Source organism: Akanthomyces muscarius, chromosome 1 (assembly GCF_028009165.1).
Source record: "Akanthomyces muscarius strain Ve6 chromosome 1, whole genome shotgun sequence".
In the NCBI taxonomy this organism is placed as follows: Eukaryota; Fungi; Ascomycota; class Sordariomycetes; order Hypocreales; family Cordycipitaceae; genus Akanthomyces; species Akanthomyces muscarius.
In genome coordinates this window covers 4,205,016-4,226,034 of record NC_079241.1, presented here as the reverse complement: position 1 = coordinate 4,226,034, position 21,019 = coordinate 4,205,016, and the positions used below count along the sequence as shown (strand labels likewise).

Genomic DNA, 21,019 nt, shown 5'->3' with positions numbered 1-21,019 from the left:
ATCGTCTACTAATAACTGGCCCGGGGTCTACCTACGGAAGACCCAGGCGGGGTGGAGGGAGCGGCGGGGCTGAGGAGACGAGCTGGGTAGATCCAAGACGAAGTTGAGGTCGTCCCAAAACGAAGAATACCCTCGGAGAGCAAGCGATGCAAGGGCAGATTCGACAAGGACGACGACGAGGCTGTTGGCTGACAGGGAGCAGCGGAAGAATGTCGTGATGATGATAAAGGTTGGATGGTCGGTCCGAGAAGCGGCGTCATGAAGCTCTGGACTTTCTGGGCTTTGGGGTGTCATGGGGTAAATGTAGAGAGGGGTGACTAGCAGGGGGTACCTCTGGGCGAGACGCAGTTTGGCGGGGTAAATGCAGGCTAGCTGTCTAGAGTAAAAGTATCGGAGCCTCTACCTTGGTTAGGTAGCTTGCCAGTGGTAACTAGTTAGTGCTAGCCACCTAATCACTGCTGCACCAATTCTATTGGACCTCTTTTGCGTGTCCATCTTGTGTTTTCTGCCATCTCATTTGTCTTACTTGCCTATCTTGTCCGTCCTACTTGACTTGTCCGTCTGTTATATTTAAGCCAGCCATGTATTCGGCGCATTTTCAGCATGCCAACTATCTTGTCCTGTCTGTCACCTGTGTTGAGAGCCAATCCGGCGCACCATGCTAGCCGCCCGGTTGGCTGCAGGTGTCAGGAATACGTCGCACTACTAGGATTCACGGCCATTAAGATGCGTCTGTCGCGAATTTTTCTGACAGCAAGGTTGCGCAGCATCCCACAAGTTGCACAAAGACGGGGCGCCTTTTTACTACGCGGCTGAATGCAAGCATCACCTACATGCCCTATGACTACGAGGCGGATGCGCTACCGAGATAGCGGCCCAGTCGGTCCCCTTTGCAAGCCTCGCTCAGTCCCAGAAATGAGCTGTTCATTTCATTAAAAAAAAAACCCAATAATAGCATTGTCCATTATTGCTGGGCCTGCCTAACGCAAGGCAACCCACGCTAATGCTGCCTTCACCGGGTCGCCAACTCCACTGCGGTAGCCTGCCCGACAGAGCACTGAAACGGGCGGCCAGCCTGGCCAATGGTGGTGGGTGACTCTTTTCCTTCCATCTAATTTATATAACGCCCCAGCCTCCGTGCAGGCGCTCAACCCTTTCCTCTTATCCTATCGTCCTGCTTCGTGATACTTCATTTCACTTTACATCGGTAGTGAAACCCTCTGCCAGCGCTCGTTGCACAGCCCCACGCAAAGGGCTCATCACCTTGGCGCACTTCGCCACTCTCATCAGCCACCTCCGTGACTGGGAGAACGTTGCACAGTCGTTTTCAGAATCAGGACAAAGGCTCAATTCCGCATCATGGCCGATACTGAGGAGCCGCAGTACACTACGTTGGCGGAAAGGATCGCGGCGCTCAACAAGAACAAGACATTTGCCGCCAACGGGCCATCATCGAAGCCGGCCAGACCACCGCCGCCGCCGCCGCCAAATCGCACTCCATCTGGCCTCGGCGCTTTAACTGCTGCGAAGCCTGCAACACCCGCGCTTCCTGCCCGGCCAGCCAGAGGCAACCCCCCTCCCCTCCCTCGCAGAGACACGCAAACATCATTGAACGGTCAAGATGCGGCCCGTCCGCCCTTGCCCTCCAGAAAGTCATCTACACAGCAGCCCCCGGCATTGCCTCACCGCCCGGCTTCTACGCAATCAAATGGCTTTTTAAGTGCTCGGCGTGACTCAACATCCTCCGAGATCTCGCAAAACTCGACCAGGTCATCCAAGTCTGTCGGGCAGAGCAGCTGGTCTACCGCGAGTCAGAGTTCCACCGCTCCAGCTACCAGAAAACTGCCACCAAGCCTGTCACAAGAGTCGCAGAAGCCTGCCCCAACACCAAGTCTACCCCCCAGGCTACCTGCCAGAGGAAACAAGCAGGATGCGACCCCAACAAGGCCGCGCATCATGGGCTTCGGATCCTCTCAGGCCCCAAAGCTAGCCACCAATGGGCAAAACTCTTCGCAAAATACTAGCAACACTGCGCAAAAAGACTCTGACGGACCTCCACCTATTCCCACCGCCTCTCGGCCTTCAGCGGCCCAGATCAACGAAGCAGCGTCTCGGAAAGCCCGCCCTGCACCAGAGCTAAACAATTGCTTTGCCTGTCGAGACTGGAGCGCACCTGATGCCGTGGCAGCGCAATATCCAAGACAGTCGGTTCCTCGCAATGATCCAGTTGGTTACCTAGCCCACAATCTGTGCTCTCCCTTCCCATCCTACAGTGACAAGGCCAGAGCCATCTTTACCTGGTGCCATCACAATATTGCGTACGACACCGGAGCTTTCTTCGGTAACAATGTTCAGCATCAAACGGGAGAATCCACCATCTCTAGCGGCCTGGCTGTCTGTGCCGGCTACGCAGAGACATACAAATCTATTGCAAACCGAGCTGGCCTCGAGTGTGATGTTGTGGGCGGCCACGGTAAAGGATTTGGCTACACCCCGCTCAAGGATGGCGAGCCTGTTCCGCGAGCCGACCCCAGCGGTCATGCCTGGAATGCCGTGCGGATCGATGGAGGAGGATGGAAGCTTCTTGATGCTTGCTGGGGCGCCGGCAATGTAGACGGCGCTACGCAGAGCTTCAACAAGGTTTTTGCCCCTGTTCATTTTGATGTGACAAATGAGCAGTTTGGTGCCCGACACTTTCCTGAAAACCCAAAATTTCAATACCGCGAGGATGGCCGCACTATAGGCTGGGAAGAGTACTACAGGGGCCGCGCCAATGGCGAGCCTGTAACTATCTTCTCAAATGCCGGCGAGGAAGGCATCAACGAAACTAGTATGGAGCCAGCGAACAAGCATATCCAGGTCAACAGTGGCCAGGTGGTTCGGTTTCAGTTTTGCAAAACCTGCCCCCACTGGAAGTCAGAGAAGAATGGCAAAGGCAAGCCGCCCCTGTTTGTTCTCAACATACACGGCCTAGACGGCCGCAAGGATGAGATGGTGCCTATCGAAACCGACGGGTATTGGCACTGGATTGATGTCAATGCTCGTGATCTCGGAGCACCCGGCCAAAAGGTTGAAGTGATGCAAATCACTTCTGTTGATCACAAGGACGCTCGCGGCCTCACTGCGCGCGATTTTTTGGCCGCCAAGGGCAGAAAAGCTATGGCGTTTTCATTCTTGACGCAGTGGATACTTAAGTAGTTCTTTTTTTTTATATCTTTTTAGCGATTATTCGTCTGTCTCCTCTGGTACGAGTTTACGAGAAGCATATTTCCTCGGCGTTTTGGGATATCTGGGCGGGGAAACGATATCCTGGTCAACGCTGCCTGAGGGGAGCTCGTGATTGGGCATCGCATACCTTTGCTTCCCCGTGTACAAAGTTTTATATCTTCTCACAGAGCACGCGCATTCTACGCAAGCTTCCGGTAGAAATGCAATTGGAAGATGAGGACGAGTGATGAGTCTATTTTTCTCTTCTCCAGCAGCCATGCAATATAAACAAGTTGGGCTACAGATTATGTAGCAGGTATCATACATATGCAGTCATATCTCTCTTCAATACATATCCGCCTCGTTAGGCCTTGATAGGCCAACGCTCTCTCATCCATTTGCCATAGCGGAAGATCAGGAACGGGATTGGCACAAAAGCGAGTGAAATGAAGCCCAGCAGTGACGTACCCCATCCGAGGCCTAGATGGGCATACATGGCGGGTGCAGCCAGGGGCAAGAAGGCGCCGACGGTGCAGCGGATGACGGCAAAGCCTGCCAGGGCGCTGGCAGCGTACTCGGGAAAGGCGTCGATGATGTAGGCGTTGGCCGGGGTCCAGACGCCGATGATGCCAGCGGAGAATGGAATCACGCCAATGACGGGAACGATCCAGTGCACATGCTTGTCCGCCGCCCATCCGTACCAGAAGAAGCTGATGGGGATGAGCATGGCAAAGTAGGTGCAGTAAGGGATGCGCATCTCGGGTTCGTAGACGCCGCCGTTGGCCTTGGTCATGCGCACGACGGTGCGATCCGAGACGATGGCAAAGATCGTGATGGAAATCATGTAGCCAATCATGAGGGAAAAGTACGGCAGGCCCGAGACGCCGAGCGACCAGCCATAGTTGCCGTGAAAGACGGTGGGCATGGTGTTGAAGAGCAGGTAGAGACAGCCGTAGTTGAAGGCAATGTACAGGGAGATGGCAAAGAGGATGGCGGAGCGGAAGAGCATCTTGATGGGGCGCGTGAGGCCGAGCAGCAGGATCTGGCGCTTGGTCAGGATGGGCTTGGTCGGGTCGATGTAGCAGCTGCGCAGCTCCGGGCGGCCGAGCTCCTTGCGCAGCTTCTCCGTCTTGACGCGCATCAGCACGCGCGCGTTTGTCTCCTTGTTGCCGAAGAGCATGCAGGCGACGACGAGCATGCCGGGGATGAAGGAGATCCAGTTCGTCCAGCGCCAGCCGATGGTCTCGGCGACGAAGCCGCCGACGACGGGCGCGAGCGAGGGCCCGAGGATGGGGCCCATCATCCAGACGGTCGTGGCCTTGCCGCGCTCGCTGATGGGGAAGAGGTCCGAGATGATGGCGCCGCCGACGGTCTGGCAGGCGGAGCCGCCGACGCCGCACATGAAGCGGAAGAAAATGAGCGTGTCGATGGAGGGCGCCAGCGCGCAGCCGATGAGCCACAGGCAGAAGACGAGGTTGGACGCCAGCATGATGACGTTGCGCCCGTACATCTCCGACAGCGGCGACAGCACCAGCGGGCCGACGGCGTAGCCCAGCAGGAAGATGCTGACGGGCATGGCGGCCAGCGTCGCGCTGCCCACGTGGAACTCGGCCTGGATCTGCCCGAGGGCCGGCGCCAGGATCGACGACGACCACGGCGTCATGAAGGTGATGGCCGACAGCAGCCAGATCATCAGCCACTTGCGAAAGGGCGCAAAATTGAGCGGCATGGCCGGGTCGTCCTGGCCCTCCCAGCCGACGACGCCGTTGTCGAGGTCCATGACGGGGAGCACCGGCGGCGGGAGCTTCTCCTGTGTCTTTTTGCGCGACAGCCGGCTCAGGACGCTCCTGCGGCTGACGTTGGTCGTGGTCTTTTCCAAATCATGGCCAGGCGCTTCGCCCTACACGCACACGACAGCCAAAACGTTAGTATACAGGGTCTGTTGCTGACAAGAATAGGAGAAGAAGCGAGAAAACGTACCATTTGTGCCTCGATGTCATCTTCAGGCTCATGTATCGGTGGAGGGTGCTGCGTGTCTGGGCCTTTTTCCTGCACGAGTTGAGCATCGACAACCGTTGAAGTTTCCGTCTCGTCTCCCGAGTTTGCATGGTGGTGGTCAGGTGTGCCAGTCGGCCTTTGATAGTCGACGTCCTTGGCCATGCTGGGCGGCAAGTAGCTCCGGGAGGAGACCTAACCAGGAATAAGTTGTGTAAGTCAGAAAAAAGACTAGCTTGTGTGACCGAGGTGCTTCCACAAAGTAGTCGCTTTTCGTCTTGAGAGACTCTGGCGAGTCTGCGACCTTTTGGATCAGAGACAAAGATCACCCTCTAGGCACAAACAACAGACCAAGGAAAACAAAGGGTGCGAGGGGCATGGGGAACTAGTTAAATGCAACATCAGAGAGGACTGGGGGGCAGTAGCAGCAAGCGTAGCTGACAAAGGTTTCCGCACAGCTGGCCGAGACACATGGGCGGCGCAACGAGTGTCACCAGGCGGCAGGGTTTCCGCTGGTCTCCTATCACCTATATCCGGCCGCTGTGGAGTATTTCGCACTTTCGGTCTTTCGCAGATTCGCTGTCGACCAGTCATCTTTGGTGATTTCGGCGCGCCATACTCAACATGGGTTGGTGCCGCGCGCCCCAGGTTTTTTTTTTGGTGGCAGTTGGCATCTCGCACGCCCTTGGACATCAGCCCTTGGGCTTGGGCTGACCGCAGACCCCATTATTAAAGCAAAGTCACGTTCCTCTCTGTCTCCGTAGAATTGCTCGTCATTTCGGACTTTGCGAACCGATCTTACTACGGATATAGCGTATCGGTCGTGGCGAGCTCAACACCGACAGCACTGCTCGTGTTAATTGCCGGAAACGGTCAATTCATCGGCTGGAGCCTCCTCTCGGCCGAGGCTGACCAAAAAAAACGCAACGTTTCAATTTGCCGAAAGACGCCCATGGATCTGTTCCAATTTCTCACAGCATAAGAGACGGATGCTGTGTGTTTTTGCAGCATGCCGGCCAAGACTTGTACTGCTTTGACCCCTGTCAACGCAGAAACGCAAATGAGCGCCTTGATTTATTCCGCATCCTAGTCGGAAAAAAAAGTCCAAAAGCAAAATATCCAGAGTATTGAGTCTGCAAGGAACCACCTCTTCTTACTGGAATGTGTACAGGCCATGCTTTCGCCTTGGGTATTCCAACAACCGTGTTGGAATTGAACTACACCCTCATTAGCATGTCCGACGAAAATGGAACAGAATAAGTCGGGAATATCTCTCAGTGCCTCACTGTGTCCATCTTATGAAAGTCAGAGAACAGATAAGCATATCTGTCTCCCGGTACTCCGGCTAGCCTGGTCCCGAGAGCCACCGTCAGGCGCAGCTCGAGACAGACTTTTTTGGGTTAATAATCAAATGAAATGAGACAGTATCGGTGAGCAATATGCATGGCAACATGTTTGCCTGTTGCAGTCGCAACGGCGGGGGGATTCCGCGCCGTCAAAGGCTCGACGTTGGACAGGAAGCGGCATGTTTGTCTCGTTGAGACCCGCCAGCGTGCGTTGGCGGGGTTTTGATCCAAGACAGTTGGCTGGGAAAAGTGCCCAGTACATGGGCAGCTGAGCTGCCTTGCCGTCTTGCGCCCTGGCGCTGTGATGAGATCTGGTCTCATGAGAGCCCATATTTCAATCTCAAAGTGTTCCAGACAGCGAAGGACGGGGAACAGCCGGAGCAGGCCGGCCACGTCGCTAGCAAGGTCTACCACGGCCATGAAGACGGCCCATGTCGCTAACAGCGCCAACCTACTTTTCCCATTATTTATGACCGTGAGAGTTGGCCAGGCCTTGTTCAGCGAGACTTGTGCCGCCGTTGGTTGCGCAGCAAGGTACAGTAGTCGCATCTCTTACAGCGGGGATTACGAGTACACGCATATTTCCGAGCCAGGTATGAAAAGGCCTTGGCACCGCGAAATGCATGGGAACTCCTGTGCCCTAATCCCATGTGAGCACATCGCGCAGAGTTTTACTGACACAAAATGGTGAGCAATTGCTAGTGCTCGCCCTACGTCTTCGCAGTCGGCTTGCAGAGGATTACAGCAGCCAGAGTCATCACACTATTTTCTTTCTGACATGTTATTATCTGTCTTGTATTAACGCAATAGATAAGCTCCTACGCTCACTAGAACAAGGAAATATAAACATGTTTAAATGTATTTGATCACGTCTATGCCAAATCATCATCGCCCAATGACACACATGTCATTGCGCTGTGGAGACCAGCCAAGGGAGCTCCCGCCACCATCGCTGCAGGACACCCAACATATCGGCGACCCTCTTTTTTTTTTCATCTTCCCCTTTGGAGCCACGACATCCAATTCCAAGCCTCCCGACACACCTCACCACCAGCTATCTACCCAACCGCCCTTGCCGCTGGAGGGAGCAACGCCCGCGGCGCATAGTTCTCTTCTTTCTTGAGCCCTTTACTCTCATTTATCTTCAGGAGCTTCCCTTTCAACCCTTCTGCCGTGCCACCTTCACCGTTTACGAAACCCGCGACTCGCCGTTTGTCCCGCCATCTGATGATGCGCCACCACCAACCCTAAACGAAAACGACCCCAACATCTATACCGATCAAGAATTTCACGGAAATCTCTCTATTCCCCCACTTCCTTCGACAGTAAGACAACAGCCATGGCCGTGCAAGGCTCGTCGGGGACGTCGCTCTCGCGCGGCGAGACCCTGACGCTGCTGACCATATCCGGCGCCTCGCTCGCCGTCCTGGCCAACACCTTCTCCGGCGACGGCGAGCCGCTCATCGCGTCGCTCGCGCTCTCGTGCGCCGCCTTTGCGCTCTGCTACGCCATGATCCGCTGGCTCGGCCCGACCTTTATCAAGGCCGGCTTCCGCGGGCGCGACCTCTCCAAGGTCAACAGGGTCGAGCTGCCCGAGTGCATGGGCGCCGTCTGTGCCGCCGTCTACCTGCTCACCGTCATCGTCTTCATCCCCTTTCCCTTTTACAAGGACATTGTCGCCGCCACGAGCGGCGGCGGCAACCGCGACGTCGTCCTCAAGGCCGAGCACGTCAACGAGGGCCGCTTCCTCCACCGGTTCCCCCACAGCAAGGTATGTATGCGCCTGGCTAAAAGGTTTTCGAAAGCTCAGACTAACACGGCCACGCCTAGCTTGCTTCGTACCTGGGCGCCATCATCTCCCTGCAGACTATTGCTCTCCTCGGAATCGGCGACGACCTCTTTGACATTCGCTGGCGGCACAAGTGGTGGATCCCCGGCCTGGCCGCCATCCCCATCCTCGTCGTCTACTTTGTCGACTTTGACGTGACGAGCATCGTCATCCCCGTGCAGCTGCAGCCCTACCTCGGCGAGCTCTTCGACCTCGGCCCGCTCTACTACCTCTACATGGCCTGCATAGCCATGTTCTGTCCGCAGAGCATCAACATGCTCGCCGGCATCAACGGCATCGAGGTGTCCCAGTGCGTCGTCGTCGCCCTCCTCCTCGCCTTCAACGACGTCCTCTACCTCGCCACGCCCTACCCGCACCCGGCCACCGACTCCCACCTCTTCTCCCTCTACTTCCTCCTGCCCTGGATCGGCGTCTCCGCCGCCCTCCTCTGCCACAACTGGTATCCCGCCCGCGTCTTCGTCGGCGACACCTACTGCTACTTCTCCGGCATGGTTTTTGCCGTCGTCGGCATCCTCGGCCACTTCTCCAAGACGCTCGGCCTCCTGCTCGTCCCCCAGTTCTTCAACTTTGCCTACTCGACGCCCCAGATCTTCGGCCTCGTGCCCTGCCCGCGACACCGCATGCCCCGCTTCAACGCCCGCACCGGCCTCCTCGAGCCCTCGGTCACGCCCTGGCCCGCCAGCCGCCAGCCGCACCCGCTCGTCGCCCTCGGCCTCCGTCTGCTCGCCAAGCTGCGCCTGCTCAAGGTCGTCACCGACGATGAGGGCCGCTTCGTCGAGACGAGCAACTTTACGCTGCTGAACCTCTGGCTCGTCTGGCGCGGGCCGCTGCGCGAGGATCGCCTCGCCACCGAGATTACGCTCCTGCAGCTCGGCCTTGGCCTCTTTGGCCTCTTTGTCCGGCACAGACTCGCCCTGGTCGTCTTTAAGGAAGATAATTGGAGTACGGAACAGCTTTAGACAGACTTGAAAACCAGGAGGAAACAGTGAAGATGTTTTAGATATAGACATGTACGATGGCCAGAAGAAAGAAGTTGCTATAGCATTATACGCAGTAGACTTAATCAAACACACAATGATACCCGTAAACAATGACGATCTTGAATGTTTTTGTATTCAGTTCAAAAAAAGAGACGATTCCCTATACATGGGACATTTCTTGCCTATGCATAGGGTGATGCACAAAAAGGTATCAATCCCGTTCCGAAAATAGTATGCCTATAAATACAACCAGAAAGAAGAAAAGGTGACCGACCAGAGGGGCATTTGATCCGCGGCGGTACACCAGTACCGTACCCATATCTCCCATGTACCACGCGTCGCTCCGTTTTTAAAATCTGTATAAAAAAGAAACGAAGAATCATGACCAGTCGAATGTTGGACACGAGCCCTCGATCTCGCCATGGGCACCTTGCCACACAGTCCATGTCCAGTCCATAGAAAACGAACCCTCTCCAGTCAAGCGCCAAAAAAAAACCATAAAATTCCTTTCCTTTTGCCTCCCTAACGCCTCAAACAGTGGTATAGTCCGCAAAGTGTTGAAACCAGTAATCGCATCTTCATCATGCAACCATTGCAGCAGCAGGTTGCTCTCCACATTATATATACACCTCAACAAATTCCTACACTTTCTCAACCACACCATTTGTGTGAGCGCTCGACAGTGGTTGAGCTTCCTCCAATTTTTCAATGCCTTGGGTCTCGGTCGTTATCTCAACCTTGATATCCTCTGGGCTCGAAAGGGTCGACTTAAGCAACCCGGGCCCATTCACTTCCTTGGTGCCGCCTTTCCTCATCCGGCTCTTTGTGTAGTCGCTTAAGCTGAGCTTCTTCTTAGCAGGACTTTGCCTAGCGATCGCACCGTTGATAGCGGGCTGTGGAAAGGGGCTCGGCATGCCATTAGCTGCAAAAGGTGACAATGCCATAGCGCCAGATGCTGACAGTGGAGTCGTACCAATAGGTGCCGGCAGTCCGCTGTTGTCAAACGTCGGGACTGGTGGCATCTGCACGCGCAAGTCAGGCGTCTTGGACTTAAAAGACGTGTCAGCAGTACCATTCATTCCCTCAGTCAGCAGCGCGGGCGCATCGGGCATGACTGCATCTGGCTGTGACGTATCGGCATGTGTGTCGTCTCTTATATCAGAATCCGCAGGCGCATTGACAGGAGCATCGATATCCATCGCAGCCTTCGGTGCAACGTCGACAATATTTGGTTTCTGCTCCGTTGTGTCCTCTGACTTGATGCGATACCGGTTATTGAGCAGTCGGCGAGATAAAGAGATGATCTTCTTTTTGGGGGCCGGCAAACGACATGGCTCACTAAACCACTCGCCCTCAACCGGGTCCGTCTGAACTGCTGCGTCACAGTATGACGGTCGAGAACCGGAAGACGACGGGCGAGGCCTTTGCGTCAAGGCCGTGCTCTTGAAAGGGTTCGAAGGCAGATTGGGTGATGCTGAGCTAGCTGGGGATCCTGTTTTGCTCCTGGATGTTCCTGCATCGACATAACCGCCTGATACCGAAGAGCCAGAGCGAGGCTTGGATTTTGTGGAGGATGTGCCATCGGAAACGCGCTTCTTCTTTCTTGGTGGAGGTTGCTGCTCCATACGACGGAACGAGTCTTCGACCATGGCCACTTTGCGTTTATCGCGATCCGTAGGCTCCGTGAGTATCCCAAGCTGATCGAACGAGCCCTGTCTCACTGGTGTTGGGTCTCGGCTGGCAGGCTTACTGGTCAAAGACATGGTTTCAAATTTCGCATGGCTATCGGTCATTTCGTCGACATGCCCCTCGCTCGCAGCACGGCTGTTAGTGGCGTGGCCAGTGCTGGTGGGAGACACAGTATGATTGCGAGACTTTCGAGACTTTTTCTTGCCCGGGCGACCATGGCCACGGACGTGGAAATAGTGCCGATGGAAGCGGGCGAATGCACAGTTGTTTTCCAGGTCGCAGGCGCAGCCACCATATTCTGAGAGAATGCGGTCGATCCAGTTAGAAATGGCAATGTATTCCGACTCTTCCAGCTCCGTTTCATCCTGCGTTGCGCTTTCGTCGTCGCTCAATCCAAGGAGGTGGAGCCACCTCGCACAGACGCTTTTTTCCAGTCGGAAGTCCCATGGCAATGTGATTTGTTCGCTAGCAGCAATGTAACGATCGCTAACGAGCCAAAAGTGGTATTCCGATCCCCCGGACAGATACGTGTCGAGTTGAGCGTTGGGCTTGCAGCTGCGTCGCACATAACGCGCAAGGGAGCCTTCTTTTCTCGTGTCGATGTAGAGCGGCAGGACGGGATGGAAAAAGACGAAAGGGAGCGGTGATGACAGATCGCCCCAAAGATTATCTGGGTTGGCGCAGTAGTCCTTTTGGAAGCCAATTTCGCCGTTGAGCTCAATCAGAGGCACGTCCTTTTCAATAGGCGCAGTAGATTTGACGTAGCGCCATCGCAGCGTTGTGCCTTGCTCCAGAGAGCGAGTAGCGTCCTTCACTTCGAGCTCCGGTCTCTTGTCATCCGAATTCGCCGGCTCGTCTTGAAAGACGTCGGTATGCGTGCGACCAACCTCCTGTTTCATCGCATCGGGCTCTCGCAGCCAGCGCGACAGAGCAGTGGGAATAGCCAAACTGGCAAAGGCATTATTATGGGTATCGGGTACATCGTGTTCATTGTAGAGAGAATAGAAACCCGCAGAGTAGTGATGAATCTGGAAGTCGTCGGGGAGGTCGGGAGGAGTTGTGGCAGGACTGGGAGGATGTGCGGGATTAGAACGAGGGTTGGCAAAGGAGGGGCTGCGCTTTGACGGCAGTGAGCCGACGGATTGCGAGGCTTTGTGGGAGGGTTTTGGTTTTTTGGATAGATTCTCGGCGGAATTGGGCGGTTTTCCGGTTTCGATTGCCCCGTTTGGCGCGTTCAAGGACAGCTCGGAGGGCTTTAAGCGCTTCTTGCCGTTCTTGGTGGAGGGTGGCCTCTTGCCTTTCTTGTCAGGCGAGTCCCCCCCTGGGACAGCGCCATTTCTTAATCGGAGGGTTCGTTCGATAGCCTTTTGGCGGTCGAGGGGCCGAGGCTTGCACTCCGCACAAGAGTGAGCAAAGTCCTCGCGGATAGCCTCGTCCCTGTTGTCAGGGTAGAAGCAGTCAATGTGCTGCCATGTGTCACAAGTTTCGCAATAGATCGTGTTTCCATCATCGTCAGAAAAGTTGCAAATACACTTGATGGTGTACGGTTCTTCCTCGCCAATCTCAGCGCTGGGTTCTGTTTCCTCCTTGGCAGGGGGTGCACTAGCGGGAGAGGTGAGGGAGGTCTGACTAGGAGCCGCGACTTGCGTTGGCAGCGGTACAGGGTTTTCGGTCATAATCTGGGAGCAGTTCGCAGAAGACAGAGGTTGTATATGTTGCGGTAGAGACGTCATTCGTCAATCGAATTACGCTCGCGGTCTTGACAGCATGGCGACGCCTTGGTAGACGCGTGCCAGGAAGGATCGATCGCTTCAAAATTCGGCTGGAGATTCGAGATGCCAGTGGTTATGGCTATTGCGAACCGCGTTGTATCGATCGGCCGGTCGTCGCAGCTCGTGGTGGCGAGAAGAAGGGAGCGAGGCTATTCGGATCGCTGGGAGCAGCCGGGACAGCAGAGTCGCGCCGCGCTCGAGAAAACAGCGAGAAACGTGTTGAGACGGTCAGAGCGAGCGCCAAAACAGTATCGTGCAACGCGTCCAGCGAGTTTGCGGAGGTAGGCGACAGCCGGACGAGAACGTAAAACCAACCCGACGAGGAAGCGGGAGCGAGGAAAATGAATTCGAGAGGAGCGGACGCAGTTGTCGCAAGGGCAGAAGAACAAAAGGAAAAGAGATGTACAAGGTCAATATAGAGAGACCAGAGTGATAGAAGAGGAATGCGACGATATAACGAGGTAATAATAACGAGAGAGGGAGCAGTGTGTCGAGAAAAAGTCGTGGTGAGGGCGAAGGTAGGAAATGGAAACGGGGAGGACGGCCGGGGAGGAGCGACAGGAAAGCGCAGAACAGGCCGGTCTGGTCGCTTTCGCTGCTGCAAACTAACTACTTTGGCAATCCCACCAGCAAGAGGAGCGGCGCGCCATTCATTGGGCGCCGGGGTGGGTACTTGGGTACTCTCGTACCGCTAGCACTTTGCACAGGTGGGCAGTTTTTTTTTTTTTTTTTGGCCTCTTGGGAAAGCAGGCGACGAGCAGGCAGAGAGTCGATCCAACCGTGGTGGTGGTGGTCCTGAGTCGCCTGCTGGCCGCGTGCAGGGCTGGCTGTTGGGGAGGGACAGGAAGGGGGGGCCACCTGGGACTCGCCATCCTCGCTGTAATCTGACCCGCCGCCCGTCTCGAGTGCTGAGAAGGGCGCTGCACCAGGCAGCGGGTGGGCGGATTGCGCAGTCCCGTCGTGTCCTCTCCTCTCCTCACCTCTCCTCTGCTGCATTGCGAGCGAGCCCGGCCGCGGCGCTGTGTTGTTCCAGCAGGCAGACAAGGACCCCCTCAAGAGCGGGCCATCAGCGTCCAGCTCAGACTCTGGTTTGCCGAAGGTGCAAAACCAAAAACGACGCTAGACCAAACTTCGAATAGGCGGTGGGAATCCGTGGGATGTGCTATCTCACTCGACTTTTAGTGCCGCGTGCGTGGGCGCATGGCGGGCTTGGACGTGTTGATGCCTCAGGCTGCACTTGTCGCACCCTCGTCAGCTCTCTCTGCCTCTGCAGCTGCACGCTGCACGTCTGGGCGCGTTGATGCACTTTCTCCATCTCGCTCCCTCTCCCGTGTACGTGCCTCTCTTCTCCCCTCCTCCCCACGCTTCCTTGCCTGAACGAAAACTTTCATTCAATCAATGCCCTGGCACCTGGCTGCGGATACGGCACGGCTTGCCTTGGATGGAGTCGGAGTCTGCTGCAGCACCAACTTACCGGGCGCAACAAGGCCCCGTTCCGCCGACGCGACTGCTGCTCCAACACCTCCCAGCTCCCAGTCCCCAGCACTGTGGCGCCACACACCCAGGCGAATGCAGCAGAGACAGCGCTGGGCCGGATCAGGAAGCCAGTGAAATTGCACTGCACGCTGCCTTTGCTGCCACGCCTGCCCACCCGCGCCCAGCCCAGGACCCTCATGTTTGATGTGCGCTGGCGAAAAGCAAGTTGCGTCGAGTCGCCCGTCATCCCCTCGCTGCTTCGCCCAGCCCATCCGTACCTTCTCGCTACATACATCCTTTTCTCCTTGTTCACACTCGTACCAACGTGCTGGTAGATGCCGTCTGCTGTCTGCGCAACAATTTCGTCAGACGGCAACATCCACCTCGGCCACACATGCGCCGCCCAGAGAGTTTTCGCCGGTCCACAATCCTTCTTCTCACTTGTTATCGGCTTGTTTGTTTTCAAATGTTGCGACAGCGTTACCTGGACCTCAGTTGCTGGGCGCGCTAGCTTGCAGGGGGCTCGCAAAGGGGGGGCGTGTCGCCGGTGGGGGTGCCAAAGTGCCAATGCCAATGTGCTGATATCCATGATGACACAGCCAGCTCAGGCGCCACCACTAGCAGCCACGGTGCTGCGCCGTCCTGGTGCAACCAAGCGCACTCGTTCTATCATCCTCCTTCTGTTCTCGCCCCCGCCCGTCACAGCCGCTTGCCTACGAGCCACGAATGAATACCCCAAGTGTTTGGTCTTCTTTACTTTTTGACGTAGACAGCACTTGCGAAGCCTATGCGAAGCCTATGCGAAGCCTATGCGAAGCCAACTCGAGACGAAGCGAAGCACTGCTCCGGCTGACTCGATTCGCCACGCCTGAGTTGTTTGTCAAGATTGGCGCGAAAGCTCAAATCAGGCCGACAACTGGTAGCTATTGTCGACCATAACTAGTGGCAAACGTGGCGAATTTAGCAGCTCATCGCCGCATCCATTTGTTTCTGCAAACATCGTAGACGGAATCGAATAGTCATCGGTCGGTGATCTTACTAAAGGAGTCAGGGCCAACAGCCGAGAGCAGCCAAAGTCCCAGGAATGGCAGAGGCAGCGAACGAGTTCAGGGTGGGCGGACGCAAGCGGGGACAACCACCACGTTTCTCTTGCTGCTATTTAGCCTCGAGGTTTCGCCAGCAGTCTGCCAACCCCTTGTGCCCGCTGTCTTTCGCTCTCGCGAATCTTGTACGAAGTACTGTTCCTACTCGCAGCCGTTGCTGTCATTGCCGCGCTGGCATCGTATCTGTCATGTGCTCGACACGATGCGAACGACTCGACTATCGTAGCCAACGAGCCCTGGAGAACTCGACCGATCTCATTAAATCCTATGCTTCCTCCAGAATTTGTAGAGACGGCTAAAGCACAATCGCTGGCCAGCCAGAGTCGCCATGTGGCGACTGCGCTGCTCACAAATCGCGGTACCGAGCCCAACTTCCTGGAGCACCAGGCTAACGCGGCACTGTTTCATCACGGCGACTCTCCCTTATGTCAGGATCGAGCCGAATCATGGTCTCGATCCTCCGTGGCCGAAGTAACTTTTTAGTCAAATCTATATAAAAAAACAAGTTGGCTCGAGCATAACTTTAGCGCAATACGCGTTACATTCCCATGCGTTATGTCGTAATTTGTCTGACTCCTGGCTCTGCACCTGGTCTCGTTGGCCCCAGCACAAACGAGAAGCCCATTCAACGATTTATGCCTAACCCTTCTTAATTTCAAGTCGTGGCGCTGCTTCGTGCATCCCCCCTTGTCCCTCATTCAACTATCCCAGTCCTGGTACGTCCTTCTTCATGTCGCAGCATATAGCTCCGAACCACAATGAAAGAGAATGAAAGCAAAAATTCCGCCCCCAATGGCCCCGAAGGACAATTGAGCATGAGTCGACGCCGCGCTGTGCAATGCAGGCCTCTCAAACTAGTGCCCCGTCTTCGTGATCTCGGGGCACTGGAACAAGGTAAGTATGAAGAGGAAAGGAAAAAATTTGAAAGATGGCGGCGCGCCTGGTGAATATATAGGTAGGCACTGTCGGGCCCGTGCGCCTTCCTGCTGCCTGGGGCTGCAATTTCAGGCAGCATTGGCGGACGCTTCAGCCGCAAACACCTTGTGAAATTGTGACGTATCCGGGGGAGCAAGGCTGCCGGAGAACAAAGTAACGCTCTCCCCACCCAGGCATCTAGCAATGGCTGGAAAAATCGTTTCATGTTAAAAAGAAAGAAATGGTATTCTGTAAAACAGCCGCCAAGTGCGACGGCAAGTCTGTCACTGACTTGCATTGAACCACCGGCGGGCAGAGGCCAGTGACAAGAGTGGGCTGCCTCAGATCCAATGAGAGTGGAGCTTGGGTCCCATGACGCACCCGCCCAACAACCAGCCGCTGTGGTTCCTGCAAACGAGGCTTCATTCAGGCTCAACAGTGGTATCGTCATCGCACCAGCACCGCTTCTCAACGCAATCTGTATCATCCAGCAGGTACTTTTGACATCGCACATCCCTCTCGATACCCCCATACCTCTACACACGTTTCTTCTCCCCGCCGAACACCGCGATGAAGTTCTCCACCGCCATCGGCCTGCTCAGCGTCTGCCTCGCGCCGGCAACGGCCCTGAGCATCTTGGACGACAACAACAAGATCCCCGGCGAATCACCTCTCGAGCTCTGCCAGGGCGACCACAGCTCCGACCTCATCACCATCAAGAACGTTGACCTCACTCCCAACCCTCCCAAGGCGTACGTTTTCTCTGGCTTCCTATCCCCGCACGCCGCACGCCGCATGTCGCAGTGCATTTGACCTACGGCGACAGATAAAGTCAGCTACTTCGTTCCTGTTATACGTGCTAACATGTCATCAGTGGTCAAGAGCTCCTCATCAAGGCCAGCGGCACCGTCAAGCAAAAGATTGAGGAGGGCGCCTACGTCAAGCTCACCGTCAAGTATGGCCTCATCAAGCTCCTGACTACCACCGCCGATCTCTGCGAGCAGTTCGGAAATGTCGACATGAAGTGCCCTATTGAGGAGGGCGACCAGACCATCGAGAAGACTGTCAAGCTTCCCGTTGAAATCCCTCCTGTACGTCTGACTCCTCTCGATCGGGGTCTTATACCCGGATAGCTAACAATGGACCAGGGCAAATACACCGTCCTCGCTGATGTCTTCAACGCCGACGATACCCACATCACTTGCCTGACTGCTACCGTCGCTTTTGCGATCGGTGGGATGGGTTTCTTCAACAACAACGAGTTGTAATTGACCACCTGCTATTTTAGATTAATGTGCCTTATGCTAGCGAATTCTGTTTGCATCAGTCGACTACCCTGGAGTTCTCTACCAAGTTCCGTTTGCGTCACCATCTTTTTATAATTTGCCAGTAGTCATAACTTGAATGAAGCATATAGAATCATCTCTACAAGCGTCCTGCGGCAGGTCACCCAAAGCATTTTACCACGTCCGTAGTGGTAGTGCGGAATCATTGTATGTATATCATGCCGTACAGAGCTAGGAAAACGCCACGCAGCAAGCGTCGACCCAAGTACAAATCTACTCGCCAAATAGACGGCGCACACGTCTCAATACACTGTCCTTCTCAGGGTCGTATGGGTGGTCTTTGCTAGGGATTTCAAGAATTGTAGGGAAAGCCGCGGTGTAGGAATCGACACGATGACGTATGCGGTCGGCAATCTATCAGGCCAACATTAGCGATCCGGTTCCTGCAGAAGGAAAATCAAAGCTAGGTGGCCGTACATGTTGGTTGATCAGAACAATGCCGACATCCTTGCGCTCTTCGGTAAACCGTTCAAAGGCGGATTCGATGGCTTGCGTATCGGTCTTGCTGTCCACGACGAGGAAGTTCTTCTGGCCGTCACCACCGGTCGTAACATGCTATAGTACCATTAGCCATCTCCGTACTGACTGTCATTTGTTCATCTGCGACTCACCCCGATGCCAGCGAGCAGCAATCCCGTAACAGAGTCCTGCTAACAGTTAGCCATGCTTGGTCCCGTCTCACCCGTTGGCGCTCGTCAACGCCGGCAGCGCACCTCGTCACCAATCACAGCCAGAAACTGGCGGTCCTTGTAATCTGCTTGCGACGACATGATCGGGGGCTGCTACACTGCTGGTCTGGAACAGTAGAGCTAGGTGTTGCAGGTAGAGGTGATGTCGCTGCTCCGAGTCTCCACGGCTGCAGCCTGCCAGCAGCCTCAGAGGCACCAAACAGAGGCGCCCCACCAAGCTTCAAGCCAACCTGGCCGCACTTCGCTGCCGCTTTATTGCGCATTGCGCTAGAGAGGCTGCAGTGTCGCACAACTCCGCCAGGTCTAATTTAAAGCGGCGCTAGACTTTGGTGGTGCCTGACAACCAGCCAGAGCTCTCATTCACAAATAAACAATCAGAGCTCTTGCAACGTGCACTCGCTTCGACAGCAGTCTCTCACCAACGGCGGGGTCATCACCAAATATCGCCTGTTGGATTGACGAGACAGAAGCCGGTCTCCATACCGATTTATTTCTTGCCGTCAACTTGTCGCACTCAGGACAACGATGCCTCGTCTTGTGCGCCGCAAGCCGCTTCTCGAGCGCCTCTCGGCGCTCTTGAACCCAATGGATTTTCTGCTCTGGCTATCGGAAGAACTCGAGACTCGCGACTGGGACTCTGAAAATGCCGGCACGCAGCTTGGATTGGCACTGAATTTTGTTTTTCTCCTCGCGCGCGCAAACTCGGGTTCAGCACCACCCGCAGATGACGTTTTTGGTGGCGAAGACAAGTCACTCTGGCTCTCGCTGATGGTACGACTGACCGTCTCATCCAAACTGTCATATATGTCAATGCTGATTTTTTCCCAATAGGTCAATTCTATCATCTGGGGCCTGGGTGCATTTGCAATCACCAACGGCGTGTACACTTTAACGCGCACTCGCAAGTATAGGATGTTTGCGGCCAACATTGACGTGCAGCCTGGCACGCCGTCGGCTCGCAGAGTTCCGGTGCAAGGCTCACCAGCCACTTCTTCGCCGCTTCGACTCCTTGCCAACCTGATTACACCTGACACAGCAGAGAGCAGGGCCCATCCCGATAAGAAGCGCGATGTGTGGGAGCTCGCAGTATGGGATCCTTTGCCAATCTCGCTACGCCTGTTTTGCTTGTTCGGGCCAGTACATGTCTTGGTATACGCCATGTTCCTTCCTCTTGCCTCGTTGGACCCCCGACCCAGCGTTACTGTGTTCAACACATTGGTCCTTCAAATCATCTTGTCTGCGCAGCTGCTGTTCTTCTTCTCCAAGTTTACGCAGCAAGGCAAAGATAACTCTATTATTCAGAAAGAAGTTATGCATGAGTATGACACCAAATTCGTCCATCCATTAATGCATCCTATTGTGCGCGATGTCGGTGTCCAGGCATCCATCGACACTGGCTCAAGCACGGAGGACATTGTCGAGACGGGCACGCCAACTACACTCATTCGTCGCTCATTCAAGACGCACGGGAACCCACATATTGACGAAGAGGAGTCTGTACCTCCTCGCCCGAGCGCCATCAAGCCAAATCTATTCACACCATCCGGTCGTCGGTCGGACTCGTTCAGTCATGTGCCGTCTGTTGTTCGCAGCTCAGGCCTTCGCAATAGCATGCCTACGCCTGGCCGCTTACCCGCTGCTGCCTCGACGAACAATTTAAACAGGTCTCTTGCCTCTGCATCATCTGGTGTCCCGATATACGACCATTCGCCATTAAAGCACACATACAGCCTTAATAATTTGCACAGCCCACTTCAGCACCAATCACCACGAACGTCCCGGGAGATGGCAGCGTATGAGGAACGAGTTCGAGCAAGCAGTCCACTTAAACACTCGGAAAGCCGGAAGTCGCTTGGTGCAACAACGTCGGATATACGCGGTTCGGGGAGATCCACGCAGCAGGAGAGCCAGCGCCCAAGATGGTAGCGCCATTTACTTCTATTTGTAATTTAAATATCCAAACCACCATAACTGACCGTGTACTATTGTCAGCGATTAATTTCGCGAAGACTTGCGTGAATGTCATGCGTTACCTGTCCAACAAGGATGTCAGACAAGGCCTCTGGTACCTGCCTCTTGAGACAGATAGATGGCAAGTTCGATGAATCCCTGCATGGCGTACCAGGCATGCAACTTGCCAACTGTTTCTATACATGATGTAACAGTTATAGCGGTATTTACACTTTTGAGTCGCCGTGCACTGGGCCTCTCTGCCATGCACGTCACTCTTTTACTGTATTCTCGAAGTTAACGGTTGCCTGTCTTGTTACCTGCCGTTCCTGCCGGCTGCTGGCACTGCTGCAAATATCACTCGCCACCATGCCGCACTTTTTGGGCCCCAAAGTTTCACCATCGGCACCAGTCGCATTAAAAAAGCACCAAACGCAGCCATACAGAGAATCAACGAGTCAGGAAGAGAAGAGGCGCACTGCATCCTAGGGCGGATGGGCTCGCCATATATTCCCCAGCAAACGAATCGAACGAGGAGGTACTGTACGAGCCAAAGGCTTTTGGGAAGCATCCGAGTCAAGCCGTAAGCCATCAGCGCGTTCGCGAGAAAGATCTACCATGGCAGGCGGCTCCTACGTCGAAGGAAGCATGCATTCGGATACTATAGTTCGCTGGAACACGGCAAAAGAACTCCACAGTCAA

The 21,019-nt window shown here is 55.1% G+C and overlaps 7 protein-coding genes across 7 annotated transcripts; 4 read left to right on the top strand and 3 right to left on the bottom strand.

Annotated features, from left to right (window-relative positions):
- Positions 1–1,359: 1,359 nt before the first annotated feature.
- On the top strand, positions 1,360–3,198 carry LMH87_006429 (uncharacterized protein; the record flags this gene model as incomplete). The annotated part of the gene is made up of 1 exon (XM_056204313.1): positions 1,360–3,198. The coding sequence occupies one exon, from the start codon at positions 1,360–1,362 to the stop codon at positions 3,196–3,198; it is 1,839 nt and encodes a 612-aa protein (XP_056059682.1).
- Positions 3,199–3,571: 373 nt separating this feature from the next.
- Positions 3,572–5,367, bottom strand: LMH87_006428 (uncharacterized protein; the record flags this gene model as incomplete). Its single annotated transcript, XM_056204312.1, has 2 exons — positions 3,572–5,107; positions 5,188–5,367. The coding sequence occupies 2 exons, from the start codon at positions 5,365–5,367 to the stop codon at positions 3,572–3,574; spliced, it is 1,716 nt and encodes a 571-aa protein (XP_056059681.1).
- A 2,520-nt stretch (positions 5,368–7,887) lies between these two features.
- Positions 7,888–9,356, top strand: LMH87_006427 (uncharacterized protein; the record flags this gene model as incomplete). Its single annotated transcript, XM_056204311.1, has 2 exons — positions 7,888–8,319; positions 8,379–9,356. 2 exons carry the CDS (start codon positions 7,888–7,890, stop codon positions 9,354–9,356), a joined length of 1,410 nt encoding a protein of 469 aa, XP_056059680.1.
- Positions 9,357–10,018: 662 nt separating this feature from the next.
- On the bottom strand, positions 10,019–12,742 carry LMH87_006426 (uncharacterized protein; the record flags this gene model as incomplete). Its single annotated transcript, XM_056204310.1, has 1 exon — positions 10,019–12,742. One exon carries the CDS (start codon positions 12,740–12,742, stop codon positions 10,019–10,021), a length of 2,724 nt encoding a protein of 907 aa, XP_056059679.1.
- A 4,160-nt stretch (positions 12,743–16,902) lies between these two features.
- LMH87_006425 (uncharacterized protein) lies at positions 16,903–17,600 on the top strand (the record flags this gene model as incomplete). The annotated part of the gene is made up of 3 exons (XM_056204309.1): positions 16,903–17,084; positions 17,207–17,423; positions 17,481–17,600. The coding sequence occupies 3 exons, from the start codon at positions 16,903–16,905 to the stop codon at positions 17,598–17,600; spliced, it is 519 nt and encodes a 172-aa protein (XP_056059678.1).
- Positions 17,601–17,891: 291 nt separating this feature from the next.
- Positions 17,892–18,448, bottom strand: LMH87_006424 (uncharacterized protein; the record flags this gene model as incomplete). Its single annotated transcript, XM_056204308.1, has 4 exons — positions 17,892–18,032; positions 18,096–18,233; positions 18,290–18,325; positions 18,392–18,448. The coding sequence occupies 4 exons, from the start codon at positions 18,446–18,448 to the stop codon at positions 17,892–17,894; spliced, it is 372 nt and encodes a 123-aa protein (XP_056059677.1).
- Positions 18,449–18,892: 444 nt separating this feature from the next.
- On the top strand, positions 18,893–20,027 carry LMH87_006423 (uncharacterized protein; the record flags this gene model as incomplete). The annotated part of the gene is made up of 3 exons (XM_056204307.1): positions 18,893–19,138; positions 19,199–19,916; positions 19,978–20,027. 3 exons carry the CDS (start codon positions 18,893–18,895, stop codon positions 20,025–20,027), a joined length of 1,014 nt encoding a protein of 337 aa, XP_056059676.1.
- Positions 20,028–21,019: the final 992 nt, after the last annotated feature.